This window comes from Oncorhynchus clarkii, chromosome 3 (assembly GCF_045791955.1).
Source record: "Oncorhynchus clarkii lewisi isolate Uvic-CL-2024 chromosome 3, UVic_Ocla_1.0, whole genome shotgun sequence".
Lineage (NCBI taxonomy): Eukaryota > Metazoa > Chordata > Actinopteri > Salmoniformes > Salmonidae > Oncorhynchus > Oncorhynchus clarkii.
The window spans coordinates 37,242,828-37,262,507 of NC_092149.1; the positions used below are offsets into that span (position 1 = coordinate 37,242,828).

Here is a 19,680-nt window from a genome sequence, read left to right on the forward strand (position 1 = left end):
ACGTCTGATACATTTTGAAAAATCTGGTCTCCATTGTGGTCCTATGTTGAAAACCTCCCATAAATGACCCACATTATAATTGTGATGTTTGTATATGATATTTTTTCCCTCTGTTTTATGACTGCCTTTTTTGGTGTAATATTTTTTGCTGTCTCCTTATTCCTTTTATTGTACTTAGTCTGTATGGAGCACTTTGTTTAAAATTACATTCTAATAAAAATATCCTAGATTCAATACAAAAAAAATAACTCCTCACCTGGAAATTAGAACCCAGTCAGTCTACGACCATAATACCAAGGCTCTCTCTCTCTCTCTCTCTCTCTCCAATCCGGGTCAATATTATTGCATCAGGTCGTAGTGAAACGTAGTGCGTTTCAGACACAATCTGGAAACACTCTGAGAACCTTTCACCCATCTGTCTAACTCAGTGAGGGGCTCCTCTTAGCTCTCACCCTATGCATTCTTTCCACATCTTATATGAAGAATCCAGGTTGGTTCACATTCTTATTCATTTCTTTATGATGGATTCTGCCTAAAGTCCCATGTACCAGGGTGAGATCCGACATCTGGGTTTTCTCACGTGAAAGAAACCTCATTATTTTTGCTTTTATGAACATTGAAAAGGTGACTGACCCAATGGTATGGTAGTATGTGTTGCGGTCTGTTCCCACGTTTCATCCAAGTTGTGGAAAACCAAATGAGAATAACCTTGGCCATTAAAATATATATATATATATATATACATACATACACACACGCACTAAATATATTTTCTATTGTGCACATTTGCAGCTAAAAAAGCTGAATTGCAGCATACATAGGCCTACGAAATGGTAATGTCGGCGATGTGTGTTTCCCATTTTAGGTTGGCTTGGAATGTCACACCGAGCACTTTGGCACTGGACACCACCTCAAGTGTGTGGTCGGAGATGGATAACGGCAGAGGTGGGTCAGAATTATGGCTGGAACAGGTACACATAACTGTATTTTGTTGGGTTGAGCATCTTGTTTTGTTCTGAGCAGTCGGCTAGTTGGTTGAGATCCTGCTGTATGGTGGAAATGTCACATTAAAGGTACAATTTGCAATATCCTACAGCTGTGGTCATTTCAATTAATTAATAATATATACCTATTGATTCTATAAGAATCTTACTTATAAAGCCCCATGAACTTAGTGCAATTGTCTAACCCCAACATGTACTTGTTTTTTACTCAATAGTTAACAGTAGTCGTTGTAAACGCAACACGTATTGCCTCAAAATACCTCTAGCATAATACGAATGAAGGATTGTGCCTTTAAAGAACTGGAAAGAACTGGAAAGACTCATAGCCCCATTTGAACTGAATTGCACAGGAAAAGCAGTGAGAACTGCCTTGACGTGCAGCTGACAAGTCAGTGTCATTTCTACATGTGGTCCCATCAAATACTTTATCGTGCAATCAGGAGAGGAAAGTAGAAACAACAGCAATACTATTTAACGTCATTAATCACATTACTTAAACATCCCATTAAAAAGCATGACTATTTTGATAGCATCATTTACTAACGCGACTAAACTAATTTCATTACATGATGCATTTTTAACCGTGTATAGTTGTTCCTCTGTGGCACATCTCTAGAGAATTCTCTGTGATCCACTCCTACTGTCACTCTGAATGATCTTCCAGCTACTGACTGGCACGGTGCTCTTGTCTATACAGCATCTGCCTCTGGTTTTCATGTTGCTATGCTGTTTAGATGCCCGTATGGCCAATAGGTCTGTGCAGGTGCTACAGGGTTTACTAATCTCCAGAGGAGAATAACAGAAAGAGTTAATGGGTGACTCAACACAATGGATCTTATCACTCTATGGCCATGCTCGAAGACACAAACATGTGGTTTATGTTTCTGCCCTGTGGTTTATGTTTCTCTCTCTTTTCACCCTTCTTTTTTGGGGGGAATTTTTTTATATTTGGTATTTTCCACTCCCCGAATTCCTCTCAAGCTGCGAGAGTGAAATGTGTTTTCCTCTCTCTGAAAAGGGGTTGAAATAGAGAAGGGGTGGGTGGAGGTGAAGTGGCTTAAATTAGCACACCTGTTGGTAATTTATCACACATAAACCTCGCACCTAATTTTCACACCTGTACCGCAATGTGCTGAGAGTCCCAGTAATTCACTCCCACGTGGTGTTTGAGTCCTGGGTTTCCCCGCAACGCCTGGCTCGGAATGAGAGGAGAGTGGACATGACAGCCTATGAAGAGTGGACATGCATGCTTGGCATTTTTTGCACCACATGTAGCATGGAACAGTCTGGCCTCTTCCATCCCATCCCCTCCCCACCCCTTCCTTTGCTCATACTGCTTTTACTCTACCAGCCATGGATACTTCAGGTTCTTCACATCTGAAGGAAAAGGTGGATGGATACCAAGCTTCTCCCTGCTGTGTAGCACGAAAACAAACAACCCTGAGGGCTTGGTTCTATTTGAGACATCCCAAACAAACAAAAACATCCACACAAATTAACACACACCACACACACACACACACAGGGCTCTAAATTTAAAAGTTGACTTTGTAGCACTTCCAACCTAAAAAAAATGTAGGAGCACAACATAGAATTTAGGAGCACCAGAAAAGCAGACGTTTTTTATTGATTGAGATAAAGCCTATATTGGGTCTATATGAATTATAGCTACTTCTGAGGCACAATGATGTGCCCTAGACACTAATAAAGACATTGTTTATTATAAAAAGCTAAAACGTTTATACAAATAGCTGTAAACCAAGATTTACTGCAGATTCTTTTTTTAACAGAACAACTTCAATGCACCTCAACATAGACTCTACAAGTGTCTGGAACTCTATTTGAGGGATGCCACATCATTCCTCCATGACAAATTCCATAATTTGGTGTTTTGTTGATGGTGCTAGAAAACGCTCCAGAATCTCCCAGAAGTTTTCAATTGGGTTGAGATCTGGCGAAACACAAACTTGCGCACCACGCTCCTTTCAGACCCCTCCTTCAAAGTAACTGAGATCTCTTCTTCTAGCCATGGTAGCCAAAATAATCTCCAACTGTGCATTTTTATACATGACGCTAAGCATGATGGGATGTTAATTGCTTTATTAACTCAGGAACCACACCTGTGTGGAAGAACCTGATTTCAATATTACATTGTATCCCTCAATTGGGCAGTTACCGTATAGGATCACACTGGCAATAGAGCAGGTGTTGTATTACTCGTGAGGCACAGCTGAGTGAGCCTACATTTAAATCATTTGCTTTTTAAATATTACTGGACTGATGTTGTCTGCATCTGATGGTCAGTTTCAGCAGAGGGAGGGAGCAGCAGAGGGAGGGAGGGAGCAGAGGGTCTGCCTCTCACCATCCCTCCGTCAGGACTGACCGTGACCAAAAAGGGGACGCCCACTGGGCACACACTGATTGAATCAACGTTGTTTTTTTTATGGCGGTTTTGGAGCAGTGGCTTCTTCCTTGCTGAGCGGCCTTTCAGGTTATGTCGATATAGGACTCGTTTTACTGTGGATATAGATACATTTGTACCCGTTTCCTCCAGCATCTTCACAAGGTATTTTGCTGTTGTTCTGGGATTGATTTGCACTTTTCGCACCAAAGTACGTTCATCTCTAGGAGACAGAACGCGTCTCCTTCCTGAGCGGTATGACGGCTGCGTGGTCCCATGGTGTTTGTACAGATGAACGTGGTACCTTCAGGCGTTTGGAAATTGCTCCCAATGAAGAATCAGACTTGTGGAGTTCTACAATTTTTTTTCTGAGGTCTTAGCTGATTTCTTTTGATTTTCCCATGATGTCAAGCAAAGAGGCACTGAGTTTGAAGGTAGGCCTTGAAATACATTCACAGGTACACCTCCAATTGACTCAATTAGCCTATCAGAACTATAGTTTGTTAACAAGAAATTTGTGGAGTGGTTGAAAAACAAGTTTTAATGGCGAAATATTCACTTCCGTTTTACCGGTCAGGAAAAGTATGGCTTCGTTCCCAGAACCAATGGTAAACCAAAAACTTCCAAGGAACCTAATGTGCTAACTGGGTCTCTAGTCATGGTTTTAAAACTTTTGAAATCTCATAGTATCAGCGCTCGAGGAAGCTGCAGACATGGTAATCTGAGCAAATCGATTAGCCAGCCGTAGGCCTATAGGTGCACTTGATTTGCTCTCCAAGCACGAGGGGTATGGCACTTGGAGGCAGTGGTACAGCAAAGCCTAATCATAACAACAATTATTCTGGTAGATTTTTTGGGTGCAAAACATTTAGGAGCATGAGACCAAAATGGTTACACGTTAGAGCCCTGCACACACACTGTATACATAGTCACACTGACTACCACTACGGCCCTCCCTCTCTCCACTGGGTGAACATGAAACGTGCCACACTGTTCTACCTCAATAACCCTTTAACAAGGTACAACCTCACACCCCTGCTCGGCCATGCGGCCCGGAGGGAGATCTAAGGTGATCCACAGGGTCAAAAGTGGAGCGCTCCACAGGAGGGGCCGATGGCCGAGACACGGTCTTACTTTCACACATGGTCCACGCCACAAAAAGACAACTTCAAAGCATCGTTCCCTGGCTCCAATATCTCCAATCCCACCACCTTTCACTTGAGAGTGAGAATTGAACTGCCATGGGTTTTCAAGCTTCAGTAATTAAGGACTGTTTCTTACCTTTTACAGATAGACTTCATGGTATGTCGCCTGTAAAAAAAAATATCTACCCATTTTTTTTAGCCCAATTCATACAGTCCCATTTTAGCATATTCTTGTTGCAATAAGCCTTTTATATCTCCGTGCACATGAATTTGAGTAGACATGGGCCAATGTGGGTGGACTTCTATTTTAATAAATCCATTATTCATTTGTTTTAGGCAGGTCCTAAGAAACATAAGACTAATAATTTATTTTCAAAAGAATAGAATGGCTTATTTTGTGTGTGTAATGTCGTTACTGGTCTGTGCAGCCTATATGCTACATGGCTGTGCCATGCCATGCACATGAAATCAATAGTTGTTGTGCTCATTAAACAGACGAGACACTTAGGTTACCCTGATCACAGTCAACACAGACGGAGATTCCGTGAAACAAAATCACATTGATTGATTAAGACGAGTCATAGGCTTTGTGGTTGGGAGTAAGCCTAGGCTACTAAGTGACTGCGAGTGAAGAGCAACATTATCCACTTGTTAAGCTACAAAACATGCTGACAAATGTTCTGTTCACCAGTGCTTATACATGAGCCAACGAGACAAGATGATCGTGAGCAGCATTCAACTCGACTTAGCTAACGTTTTTCTACAGCCTAATTGTCACCAATATTCAAATGTGGATTCAGTGAAGAAGAAAAAAAAATCTGACATTGATTGATTTATCAAGACGAGTCCCCACCCTTGTCTCAATGAAGCGTGAAACGGTGCTGAAATAGTTGACCACACGCGGGTAGGCTATTGCTTCAAATGTATCATAACTATTGGATGACTTTCATCCTGCGTGGGCTATGAGAAAGAAAAAAAGAGATGGGTGAAGTGACATGCCTCGCAAAGTTTAGAACTGGCAGGAGAATGGTAGTAACGGGCGCTGCCTAGCAACCATCAAGAGCTTAAGAGAGTAGTCCGTGTCAATGCCGCCTCAGCATTACGGCTACACTTCATACCGTCGTCGGAACTTTACTGCAATCATGATTAGGACGGTTGGCTTTTAGCAAAAAGCTGGCGGGATGCTAAAGTTGGTGGAAAAAAACTTACTGGTTTGAAAGGTGTGTAAGTGTCACGCCTGCCCCCGCTCCCCCTCCCGGCGCTCAAAGGTGCCAGGCTCCCCAGCACTACGCACTCCTGCCACCATTATTACGCACACCTGTCTTACCCCCGTCACGCGCATCAGCGTATTATTGGACTCACATAGACTCAATCACCTGTTTATTACCTCCCCTATATGTCAGTTCCCCATCTCTGTTCCCTGCTGCTGCAGTGATTGTCGAATGCCGGTGTTTTGCCCGTGTGCTGACGTTGTGCCTGTCTTGTTTCATGTCTGTTCCTTATTAAATGTTGACTCCCCGTACCTGCTTCTCATCTCCGGCGTCGGGCCGTACAGAATGCAGCAGCCATCTAACGAAGCATCGGGGAGTGCTGGTGTTCTGGTTGGTGGTGACGACGTGTCCGGGGGCCGCCGCTGATGGAACCGGGGGTGCCTAAGCCAGCTCGTCGGGCTTCCACTCACTAGCTGGCTCAAGAAGTTCTCGTCCCGGTTGGCTCGGTAGGCACCCATCCCACGTCAGGCCTCAGCCGGATCGCCAGGGTTTTACGCCTCAGCCGGCTTGCCAGGCATCAACGCTTCAGCCGGCTCATCAGGCTCCCACGTGCCAGCAGGATCATCAGGCTCCCAGGCCTCAACCGGGTCGTCAGGCTCCCAGGCCTCAGCAGGTTTGTCGGGATTTTACGCCTAGCCGGTTTGTCCAGTGCCCGTGCCTCGGCCAGCCCGTCAGGCTCGCCCAGGTGGGACACCGGGTGGTGCCCCTACGCACACCTGTCTTACCCCCGTCACGCGCATCAGCGTATTATTGGACTCACATAGACTCAATCACCTGTTTATTACCTCCCCTATATGTCAGTTCCCCATCTCTGTTCCCCGCTGCTGCAGTGATTGTCGAATGTCATTGTTTTGCCCGTGTGCTGACGCTGTGCCTGTCTTGATTCATGTCTGTTCCTTATTAAAATGTTGACTCCCCGTACCTGCTTCTCATCTCTGGCATCGGTCCATACAAAAATAGTCCTATTAGAGAGCATTTCCCATAGAAGTAATGAAATCGGATGGCAAAGTACAGAAACATTTTTAAGCACTCCACACCTCTAGGGGCAGTATGGTATGTGCAATAGGTGTTCACATTAGGATGGTGAACTGTATGTCTAATTCACAGGGATGGTTGACATATTAGAGCTGTGGTGGGCAACTTTGATGGGGGTAGGGGCCACAAAAAATCTGAAATCATCATGAGGGGCCGCAGTGGTTTGCGGTTCTGCGTTCCCACACATGCAGTCATGCCTTTTGAGGGCACTAAGTGAAAAAATATTCAAATGAAACATTTGCAGTTTTACAGCTAATTTCCTAAAAAATTTCACATTTTGCCATAGTTTGGATAAAAATATTTGCAGCTTTGAACATGACATCTGAGTGAGAGTGACTAACAAAACCAATGGGGGCTACTCGGTCAGTAATTCGACCATGATTAGTACAAGTTTAGATAAGTTAGTCTAGCCAACTATCAATCAATTTTTGTTGTTGCTGTCAGGCTGACATAACAAGAATAAAACTGCTGATGCACAACCAAATTTCGAAATTGCACCTGGTGTATTCTACTATTCTAACTCAACAGTAATTTGAGACTCCAACCGAGTTCCTAAAAAAAAAATGTATATTTTTTTATTTTTTTAAATCAAGACGTGTTCGATAGGATAGATTAGGTGGTGGCTTCCATCCAAAGACATGGGTGGTATTGTAAGCCCTGAGTGTCTCATCACAAAGAGGTCATCAGCATAGAGTAGGCGAAGTCCCTACCTTGCAGGTGTCAACATACCACACTACTTACTGTTAAAAATGAGCAGCAAATTGTTTTTTTTATGCAAGAACCGCTGCTATTACTCAAGCCCCCCGAGGCACTGGTCGTGCTAAGGAGTTATGATAACTCAAACCACAGGAGTCTCTTCTCTTGTCTAAACAATCCTGCCTGATGGAATTCCTAGCCCTGCTGTGGTAGGGTTACCATACAGCGTCAGAAAACGACACTCTTAAAAAGAAGGGTTCCAAAAGGGTTCTTCTGCTGGCCCCATAGGAGAACCCTTTATGGTTCCAGTTAGAACCCTTTATGGTTCCATATTTTCCTTGAGTTTCAAGTAGAAAGACCATGTTAACCCTCTGTATGGGGTCTACTTGGAACTTAACAGGGGTTCTACCTGGAACCAAAATGATTCTACATGGAATAGAGTTGCAAAGGTGGTTGCAAAGTTTACCAGTAAACTACTAGAATTTTGGTATCTTTCAAGGATTTTATGTACTTCAGATTATCACAGGTGTCTGTAATTATCTCTGTCCCACTGTGTGGCCTTATCACATGTAAAACGTATGAAATAATGAAATAAGAATTTTACAATAAAACACATGACAAAAATGAAAAAATATTATCCTAAATACAAACCATCAATTTAGTGAATACCATTGATGTTTAATATGAGGGTTTCAGCATGAAATATCCTTTATATTTTATTACATGTCTTTATTAACTATGTCAATATGTATTTGTTGTCAATGTTTTGGCATCAAACTGGTGGATTTTATATTTCGAAGTTAATTGAAAGTCATGTCATTTGATTAGATGCTTTTTTCATTCATTGGACTATTTTCTCTTGAACCATATGGTCTATCTACTAGAAACTCATGGAAAATATGGGCACAGATATAATAAATTAATATGGTATGTGAAGACATTTTTATAAATTACCAAAGTTAATCAAGATTGCCATAGATTTTCTGTTAATTACCAAAATTACTCAAGATACCATTAACTTACCGGTAGGTTTTGCAACCCTAACCTGGAACCAAAAAGGGATCTTCAAAGGGTTCTCCTTTGGGGACAGCCGAAGAACCCTTTTAGGTTCCGGATACACTCTTGCTATCCTCCTCTTCATCCTTTCTCTGCATCCTAAAAAAAGCTGATGGGTTTTTAGGTATAATCCTTCCTCTGGCTCGTACATTTAAATTGTGTTGTTTTCAACCAAACACTGCTTGCTAAAACCACACTGTACAGTGTGTGCGTGTGCGCGTGTACAAGCGACTGTGCTTAAATGATGATATCCAGCCCTAAATGTCCATTACGCTTCGCTACTGTCCATTACGGCATCATGGCCGTGTCATCTCGAAACCCATTAGTGCGTAAACATGTACACTACATGTGACCCCTGCCTACTTACACCTATTAGTTAGGGCTCCTGTCTGTGAAAGTTGTTTATACAGTGTGCTCATGAGACCTGGCTGCCGTTCAAAGAAATCATATTGAGTTCAGGAGAAGTCGGCCAAGATGTAATACAAATAGCTGTAAGAAAAAGAAAGAAAGGAATTTGAAAAATGTTAATGGGTTTTTTCTTTTTTCCCCCTCCTTTCACTTTTTCTTCACCAATCTTCCCTGACGCAGTTTTGTTCCATTGTCTGGTCCCTAAACCAAGTTAGCAAAACATTTTTTTTTTCAATGAATGGAGTTCAGTACCGCAACAAAGAGTATTCAGTAACCAAACAAGCTGGAAATGTGGGGTAGCCACACGGGACATTAAAATCATAATGCAGCTTGTAAATTTCCCTACACTCTTTCTCATCTCTCTGTCTGTCTGTTCTGTGTGTCCTGGCTGTGTGGCATGCAGCCAGAGCAAAGCACACAAACAAGCATGGCTTTGAGTCAACACAGACAACAACAAGACAAACAACAACAATGACCACAACCACGCACTGACCAAAACCCAACCAGCTATATTACAGACACTCTTATGTCTGGGCCCTTGTGGAATGACTTGGGATGCATTCCATCTCTGACAAGGTCTGACGAAGAGGAGAATGCTTGTTCTGATGAGCAGAAGCCCCAAGTACACAAGACTAGGAACCATGGTTTTAACGAGCTCTGCCTTCACTGTATTTGGGTCTTGCCGGGACAATCATCCAGAGAAAGTAACTTGGTGCAACTAAATGGGACATTTCATTTTCAGCACTTGGTGAGAATATCTCACTGTTCACTGTTCTCTATCTACAACTCTGTAACTACATACTGTATGTAATGCCAGTGCCACCCATATGGTTTGGTGCATGGCATGACTAGAGGGCTCTGTTCACTTCTGTTAGAGCAGAGTGACGGTGCTGTGTTGACAGTCCTTTCCAGTGTGGGACTATCAACTGTCCACATTGTTAATAGCAGCAACATAGTGAGCCTAATTAGATGATTGACGAGGCATCTCATTTGTTCGTCTTGACAATCTCTCTTGCTCTCTCTTTCTCTCTCTAAGCTCAGCATCAGGGCCCTGTAATGACTACCAGCACTTGGCCCCAGCCCGAGACCTAATCCTAGATCCAACCTTGTGCCCAGATCCTTAAAAAATACAAATACTGCCCCGGTTCCAGCCTCAGCCCCAGCTGAGTAGTCCCAGCCTAGTTCCAGCCCCATACAGCACATGCCCAATATCCCATCCTAAGCTTCAGCCCAAGTCAAGCCCCTGTCCAATTCCAAGTTCTATAGCTCTAGCCTTAGATCGAACCCATGCCCTACCCCCAGCCCAGCACCAATCAAGCCGCAAGTCCAGCCCCAGCCCTACCCCCAGCCCAGCCTCAGTCAAGCCGCAAGTCCAGCCCCAGCCCCAGCCCTACCCCCAGCCCAGCCTCAGTCAAGCCGCAAGTCCAGCCACAGCCCTACCTCCAGCCCCAGTCAAGCCGCAAGTCCAGCCCCAGCCTTACCCCCAGCTGCACTCATAAATCCAGAAGCCTCACTCAGTGGGTAAGGTGGGTTCGGGAGCACCACCACCACCACCACCACCACCACCACCTCCACCTCGACCACCACCTCCTCCTCCAGTACAGTACATCCATGTCCGGCGGATTCCTAAATTACAGGCAAGTTCCACACAGTGAGACGGTTTATTGCATCTGACCAGCTCACTTCCTCCCCATACCGAAGGCATTGCATGCTGGGCCTTATTTTGATGTGGCGTGTAAGCATAATTAGAGGTCCAATAAAAGCAGAGAGGGGGGAAAAAGGAGGCATGTCCATCTGTCGAGTGTTAAAGGGTGGGGAGGGGGTAGAGAGAGCACTGCTCTGCACTCCGGATCACACAGCTCCACCACGCCTCCCTGTCTGTTGTTGTAGCAGCCATTAGAGCAGGCGTGGATGTAAATACTCTGCAGAGCCAAAGACCAACCCCACACACTTGTCTGTCTGTCTGTGTGTGTGTGTGTGTGTGTGTGTGTGTGTGTGTGTGTGTGTGTGTGTGTGTGTGTGTGTGTGTGTGTGTGTGTGTGTGTGTGTGTGTGTGTGTGTGTGTGTGTGTGTCTCTCTCTCTCTCAGAGGGAGGGGGGCTCCTGATCTCCAGTTACCAGGGCCTTGCAGAGATCGATCCAAAGTAGGTACTAGTCAGCACGCACACGGAGAAGAACACACACAGACATGGCAAACAAGAGTCAGATATGGCTCACTGCAGTAGTACAACACTGGACCATCCCTATTCCCTCCCTGCCCTTGTGTCTCTAGCTATGTCCCTAGGAGCGGTGATGTTAATGCAGCCCAACGACTGCGAACCTGCTGGTCATCGAGTTCCAGCTTCCAACATATGCCCTCCTTTTTTATACTGCTCCCCATACTTACAGTATTCCTTAAGAATCACACCAGTTGTGACCATGTTATTGTCAATACACTGTTCTGAGTAAATGCTGAGTAAATGCTTGAGTGTTGTTCTTCACATGAGTATAGTGAGAGGTTAGTTGACGAGGGCCTCCCTCTCTCTGTCTCTGGTCCGCTCTCCTACCCCTGAAGCCCTCGCACAACTCGCTTCTATGTTTAAATTTCTTTTGCTTCTTTTGTGTTGTTGTTTTATGCCCGCCACTTAGAAACGATCCCCACATTATGACTTTTATGGCCTAATAAACTCAAGAGTATCGAACCAAACTGGCTGGCCATATTTAGTAGCTTTATGCAAAAACGTATTAAGGTGTAATTGCTGTAGGCAGGCGCGCTATTGAGGGAATAACATAGGTGAGGGCTACAAAATTTCCCCTCGCACTCGAAAGGGACACTGGACCTTTTGTCTGCTGCTCTGGAGTTTCCAATCACCACTGGGAAATATGGAGTGTATTATAAGATTTATATAATAAGTCCATTTTATTTCACATTTCCGAAAATGAACTTTTACAGTGTGGTAAAAATGTACCCGGAAAGAAAAACATCTGTTTGGCATTTAGCGTTGCCAACATAATGGAATCCTCGGATGACAATGATTGAGGGTGGAAGAGAAGATCCCCCTTGTGCATTGCCCTGAGAAAAAGAAAAAACAGGGGCCGAATCTACACACAGCGACTGTTTCTCTGCAGTGACGTGATAAATGGAAACGTGTAGAAGCGTTACAAAGCCAGCCTTCTCCTCTGTGTGAAATGGATCCTCCTCAGTCTTTGCTCAAGACACGAAACAGCGCACAGGGGGAAAAAAAGAGGGAAAGCGGGAAAAAAAACTAAACCCTCTAGTTTGCGAACCTACTGCAAACGCCATCGAATCAGAAAGCTACGTGTTGGTGCCAATTTAAATTAATTAGGGCGAATTGAGTTTATCGGGTGAAGGGGGCTAGGCAGAGGTTGAATAGGCAGAGGGTGAATAGGCAGAGGGTGAACAGATTTGTTTATTTTTTTCTGGTGAGAGATAATGAAACAGATAACCCTCAGCTTGTCACGTTGGTCCCGAGGAATCTCTCCGAGCCTCACTACAAGTTCATGACACCTGTGTTGTTTTTTTGTTTGTTTTTTTTACCTCAGGGGGGATTTCCACCAGTGTAGCATGGCCTCGGTGCACTGAGGACTGAGAACCCTTTCACTGGCTTCATTTGATACGGCTGTGACTGAGACCTCCTAGTAGGTCTGCTACACTACACTACAGACAGGGTGGACATGCTTGGGTTAGTGGGTCCCACCAGACTGACCTCGCCGCAACAGGTACTGTCATTCACAGATTTTGTTTTTGTGACTGAATTTATTTGTCAATGCAGCTGAAAACTTGAAATATCTGCCATGATTTTCCACAAAACTGTCTAGACGCAAAAACACACCTGCATAAAGACTTGCACGCACACACACACGCACGCACAAACATATCCACACACACACTCACATTAACGGATTGGCTGATGGGGCCTGGAAAGAGAAAGCGAAAACGGTTCCTCTTAGACGCTGCAGCCGGGGCTCAGGTCAGGACTTGGCGAGCAGTAAATCCCTCTCAGGTGATGCAGCTCACATTCAGCCACATCCAGCTGATCTGCTTAAATATGTTCGTCCCCGTCCCTCCACTCCCTCTCATCTTTAAAAAAGCCCCCTCGGCAAGGAGCAGAACTTGGGAGGATGGACGACACTGCTATTCCACACCACGAACCACGGATCGCTTTTCAGCGTTTCCGTAACGTGATCGTTCCATGTGTCGCTTGGCGCGCTGACTCAACGCACAGGGCTCCTTCATAACCAGCCAGGAGAAACGCACTGCTGCTGTGGAATAAAAAAAAGTCACACAGTCCTCCTGGCTTAGGAGAGAAACGCAGGATACAGGGCACCCATCCCGTGGATTAGAGTGGCATTATGTGAAAAAGCCTTGTTAAAAGACGTGCCATCTGCGGGCCCCTTTTCACTTTTTCCAAAGGCAGAGTGGCAAAGCTGGTTTAAGAGAGGCCCCTCTCACTCAAACACACATTAATTCTCTCCAAATCATCTCCAACTTCAATTACAAACCTTCTGACTCACTCCTTCACATCTCTCTAACTCACTCACTCACTCACTCACTCACTCACTCACAGTCAGTTTAAAATGGCTTCATGTCCACCAAACAATAAGAGGGACAAGCAATTTAATAGACAGTCATAAACTATTAATATATAATAATATATGCCGTTTGGCAGACGCTTTTACCCAAATTGACTTACAGTCATGCTATTTGTATCCATTTCTCTCACAGAAAATTCAGAGTATTAGCAAGTGCGGTCTGAGTGCTTTCAGGACGGCAGGTAGTCTAGCGATTAAGAGCGTTGGGCCAGTACCCGGCTAGGTGAAAAATCTGCTGATGTGCCCTTGAGCAAGGCACTTAACCCTAATTGCTCCTGTAAGTAGCTCTGAATGAGTGTCTGCTAAATGACTAAAACGTAAATGTAAGGCATATCCTTCTAAGTATTACCCACACTGTACTGCCATGTCAAAGAGGTGCTCTTGACTGTCCTCCCCCTTTGAATGTGTGTGTTCATACTACAAGCAACAGGAAACAGGGAAACAAAAATTAGTGTCTCTTATTGGGAGTCCCTCGCTGTTTCAGTTTGTTTCCTTCTGCTTGGTGACTAATGAATACAACTTCAGCAGGTACCGTACTAACACATCTGATGCTTGGTGACTAGTGAATACAACTTCAGCAGGTACCGTACTAACACATCTGATGCTTGGTGACTACTGAATACAACTTCAGCAGGTACCGTACTGACACATCTGATTCTTGGATGTTCTACATAACTTTTTCCATCAGATGTATCATCACTGTGTTTCATCTTCTCACATCAATTGAGTCTGTTTCCTCAAATAAGCCCAATCTCCATATTCAAGTAGACTTTGACACAATCGAGATCATTTATTATCACTTAGTGGTTACAAAGTTACTTAGAGATGCAATCTCGAAGTTTTGTATAATTTCAGCCAGTAGTTTTGAAAGTAGTGCCCGTTTTCTGTGTACTATGTCATCAAATGATGTACATTTTACATTCTCATTTTAGTCATTTAGCAGATGCTAAATCCAGAGCAATTTAAAAGGAGCAATTAGGGTTAAGTGCCTTGCTTAAGGGCACATTGACAGATTTTCACCTAGTCGACTTGGGGATTCGAACCAGTTACGCCCTGCAAATATTATTATAATATTTTTTTTTGCATGAATGATACATTACGAATTTGTTCTGCTTAAGATCCTTCAGTACATCTGAGTATCTTCATCTCAAAATCTGTTTCATATCATTTTGAGAAAGAAGAAGAGTAGGCGGCCAGTTCGTTGCAAATAACTTTAGTAAACTATTAACAGAATGTACTTGCAAAATACTACAGAGCAGTCAGCATTGTACATCACAACTGGACGCACAACTGGAAAACGCACTTTGACTACTAGACTTTTCCTCAGGCAACGTTGGAAAAATAGCTGAAGATTATTATTTGAACGAATCTGATTCGGATTCTTTTATTACTGTAAAAAAAAAATCAGATTGTGGGGACATTCAAAACCGTATCATTTCTATGATCTTTTGAAACAGCTGACCTACAAAATCTAAATTTCACCTTGGAGTGATTACAGAACACTAAGGGTACATTTTTTCTTCAGTGCTGTACAGTCTTTCACTACTATAGCCATGTCCTAGGAGTGGATTTACAAACTCCCCTGACCCATGGTGCATCTCTTCCTCCAGGCAACATTGGTACTTGAGTCTGTTTTTATGTAGTCAGCAGGTGGCATCATTAGCCAGAGAATAAAAATGAAAACCAATATCCTTGAGTCTAGCAATGATATCATAGCAGGCTTCATTGGCATGATTTCCTCTTTTTTTAGTGGGCGGAGTGTGGGAGTAAGGAGGTGTAAATCATTGGTTTTTATATGAAGAGAAAAAACAACTACTACTACAGTGTAACAGGGGATTGAGTCATGTAGTAGATTATGGGAGCTGCTTGCAAGACATGATCAAACCATGTACACCACAGATTCCCTTCATTTAGCCTTAGCCTGACTCACAGTTTGCCTTTGAACACAGACGGTTGCTGACTAGAACAGCCCTGCATCCTCTTACTATACACCCATCTCCTTCCCATGCACTTCCCAAGCTAATCCAATTACATACTGTATGTCAACGGCAAGGTTCTACTACTTATTTCAGCCAATTAATTTGAATTTATTCCAGCCTGAAAGGTAAAGGCATTTGTTCCTCCACACACGGGATATTTTTCTTTACGTATAAAATATATATGCCTGGGGAGCTTAACGTGACCAATTCCATATTCAGTTTTTAAAATGTGTCTGGGACTCAACACTCCAGACTGATTTGGAAACCTCACTACATTAATGCTGCGTTCCAGAGCTGTCATGGTGAACCTTGAGGGCAAGGCACAAATATTCAGCCCTCTCAGAGCATATTGAACAGTGATCTCTCTCTCACATTCTTCTCTCAATAACCATAAAAAAAATAAAGGAAGGAAGTGAAAACCTAAAGCCTGGCTGCCTGCCAGTGTCTGCTAAATGTCGCTTTTGGCCTCAGTTGGACCATTCTAATCAAAAACAACAGGAACCAATCCTCCACCTTCCCTCAAAAAACAATCAGTACAAAAGCCATACATTGCTGAGGGCTGGGGCATCCAGTTTAATATGTTCAGAGGGTCAAATGTAAGAGCTAACATTTTGGTCTCCACCTCCAGCCTCCACTCCTCCCTCTCCCTCTCTCTCTCAGACACACACACACACACACATGTACGGGTTATACCTCTCTAGCCTGTTAGCCAAAAGCATTTCAACCACTTCTACCAACAACAAACACAGACAAACACACACATCTATGCCATTATCAATGTGCCTCTCTCCCTGTAACATCTCAAACTTAACCAGTTCCACTCTGTGCCAAAAAGTTTGATCCCATTTAAGAACATTATATTACGGCGCATCTGAGATCACCCCAATCCTAAGAGAAAAATAGAGGAGCAGAGAAAAGTGTGTCTGTGCAAGTACCCCACAGTGATTGCTTGATTATTTGCAGATGGGCAGTGGAAGGCTTGCAGCCAGGAATGGAGGTTCCCCCTGGCATGCCTTGCATATGATTCAATCAGTGATTGCCTTACATTGACTTTACATTGACTTGCATTGAGAAGAGGACCATCCTACTGTACTCCACACCACACTAACATGTTCTGTTTAGGGTATTGGTGCTATAACCAGGCTATCATGGGATCAATAAGGAATAGCACATGCACTTCAGATTAAGCAGTGTTCCCTCTCTCCCTTGCCACCAACGGAGTAAGGACCTTGCTTATGTCACAGATCCAGAGGGGTGCTGCTAACAGCAGACACACTGATGGTCACAGTCTGCTCATTCATTCCACATTGCTGTTTTTACCAATGGGCTAAATCCCCAGAGGCGATTGTTATGCATGTACCAACTGTTCAAAGATAACTCTGCGGTTATGAGATCAATTAAAACCAGCTTAGGAGGTTGGAGAGGTCGAATTCATATGACAAGGGAAGGGGGTTCCGCATCTATTCATTAAAACTCCCACAATACGCCCCCCTAAGCCGCTGCGCTCCACAATAGATAGAGCCGCACTACCAGCGTTTTACCGTCTCGTCGCTGTAGCCTACTAAGCAGTTCCACATTCAATTAAAGACACAGACCTCTCTTTGTTGGCACGGACAGTCGGACAGGTAAGAGCACAGAGAGCCCGAAGCAATTTGGGGTAAACTAGGCTATTTGACCAAACGACTCACCAACAGCAACTATGTAAGAAATATGAAGCAGATAATATCACAAATATTATCAGCCATTTTATTGTTGGCAAACCATGACCGTTATGTGTCCAAGACGCACATTTTGCGCATTTGCCAAAATGTCCCCAAAACTGAGCTTCATGAATGACCTGTAATCTAGTAATACAACTAACAACGTCTTTGAGTGGTGAAGTCTCAACAATTTGTTCCAATTTAGAAAAATAGTTTCCACGTTGAACTCATGAAGTTCCGAACAGTTACGTCGTAAAACATACCCACAGTCTGGACAGACTCGGCTACTGCTTTACATCGCTGTGGGACTTTTCGTTTTTGGCGGGATGGATATATTAGGTGGATCGAATACATTTTTTCACTGCGCTTTTAATCTTATACCGGCAGTCGGGTGATAATAGCAGAGTCCAGGAACTCACGAGCGCATTTACCAGATATGCATCACCTCAAATAGCCTTAGTCTACAGGATGCTGGACGGTCACTGATCAATATACCGTGCTCAGGGCGATGATAGTGTCAGTGTGTAGGAGACGTGCCAACGAGTTTTGTTTGAAAACATTGGACGGTAATTATCTACTCATGGTTATGATGCCATCATCATAAGCAGAACCGGATATACAATGGCAACAAATGTGGATTAAACTTTTGGTCTCAGAATGTTCAATATTATCTTTCCGACCATGTCGATTTTTCTTTTTCTAATGTTGCTGTCTCAGAAACTATCCAAAACTTCTCGCTTTCAACTGTCACATTGTCATTGATGCTATATGCAGAGATGGACGATTTTTTCACGTACCTCTTTTGTTCCTCCTCCAGCGATTTGACTGCGTTTGACAGTTGCTGTACTCCATACAGTTCAACACGATTAAAGTCAATGAGAAAAGTCGAAACTGCATCTGGACGGCTGGTGTTCCGACTCGAATAAGAAGTGTCAATGGTGTTTGGGATGAATTATCTGGTTCGCTTCCTCCAGTTTCTTGAATGATTCCAATTTGTCACACATTAAACGAGCAGCGACAACATAGTATCTCACCGCGGGATAATATCATTTTATGAAGATCACCGTTCCGTCATTCACAAGTGTCCCTTTGCGTGCTGTAAAAAAAAGATATGGGTTATTGTGATAACACACGTGACGATATCCACATCTATCCAAACATGGGAAAAATACTTGATCTAAAGAGTTTAGGAGGCTAAGCCTACTGTATTTAAATGCACTGCAACCATGATTTTTTTTTTCTGCCACACGTGTTAATTTACTCTCCATTTTCGACCAAAAAAAAGAGCTTGGCATGAAATGAATTCTAACGCCTCTAAAAACAAGCAATAACCTTCCAATATAATGAGCGCAAGAAGCTGTGTTTAACAGTGAACACAATATGAAACATACCTGCATATGTGACAGTCTAAATCCACTTCAGAAAGCCACAGCGGGTCTGGAGCATACAGCATCACCTCTTGTATGAAAAGTTATTCTGAAGAGAACAGAGGTCCGAGTGATCTCCCTTCTCCTTGAGACGCACGCGAGTTTTATTCCGGTAATACCTATTTCCCCGCGGAGAGCGTGTCCTTTTTCACTCCAACTTGTCTACACAATTCGGACGTCCCGTTTATCGTTGGGGTTTTTAAAAGCAAAGGATGTGAAGCCAGTAGATTCTCCTCTAGATTGTCTGCATTTGCGCTTCGAACAGATGGTGAAGTGGTAGGTTACTACTGGTCCTGATGCTTGGGCTGCTTTCTCATATAGCTGCTCCTGTCACGTGGAGAAGTCTAGATCTTTGGGGCTGCTCAGAATTAGAAGCCCCTTGACCAGAGTGAAGTGTTTTTTTCTTATTATTTTAGATAATGAAGATGACACATGCTATTTAGCAGCCTAGGTCCTCACGCTACACCGAGGCTCCCTCAAGGTCCTAGTGCATGAATCAACTCAATCGCAGCCGTTTTGATTCTCGCGTGAAATTACGCACAACCCGTGACGTTAGAGTGGGGTATTGTTGAAGGCTATCAACCCCTAGTTTGGACGTTGAATGACCGAAAGACTCTCAAATTTCAAATGATAAAAACAAATATTACGGTACTTTACGTTTTTTTTTTTTAAAGAAAAGGGTTTCTATGGGGTTTGGAAACGGAGATTGTTTGGTCGTCCAAATTATTCACATTTGACCAATGAGAAGTGGTCTTGCTAGTACCTGCATGGTTAAACTGTTATTTCCACTACATGACAAATAGGCCTATTCATGTCTCGAAAAGCTAGTGAATTGCAGTGCAAGTTATTCTCATTTTAGGATTTCAAAGAAAACATAGTTGTATGGCTTTGGTCGAATTTTAATGGATAAATTGGTAAGACAATGATCATAACCATCAACATCAACGTTTTACCTTCATCGTTGCC

The 19,680-nt window shown here is 43.4% G+C and overlaps 1 protein-coding gene across 1 annotated transcript in view; it reads right to left on the reverse strand.

Annotated features, from left to right (window-relative positions):
* LOC139405953 (R-spondin-2-like) overlaps nucleotides 1-18,811 on the reverse strand; it is a 78,415-nt gene extending 59,604 nt beyond the window's left edge. The window contains exons 1-2 of the mRNA XM_071148408.1: nucleotides 18,679-18,811; nucleotides 18,085-18,383 (exon numbers count right to left, since the gene is read on the reverse strand). Coding sequence (XP_071004509.1) covers nucleotides 18,085-18,184 — 100 coding nt within the window. The 5' untranslated portion in view covers nucleotides 18,185-18,383; nucleotides 18,679-18,811. The remainder of the gene's footprint in view (nucleotides 1-18,084; nucleotides 18,384-18,678) is intronic.
* Between the last annotated feature and the right edge of the window lie 869 nt (nucleotides 18,812-19,680).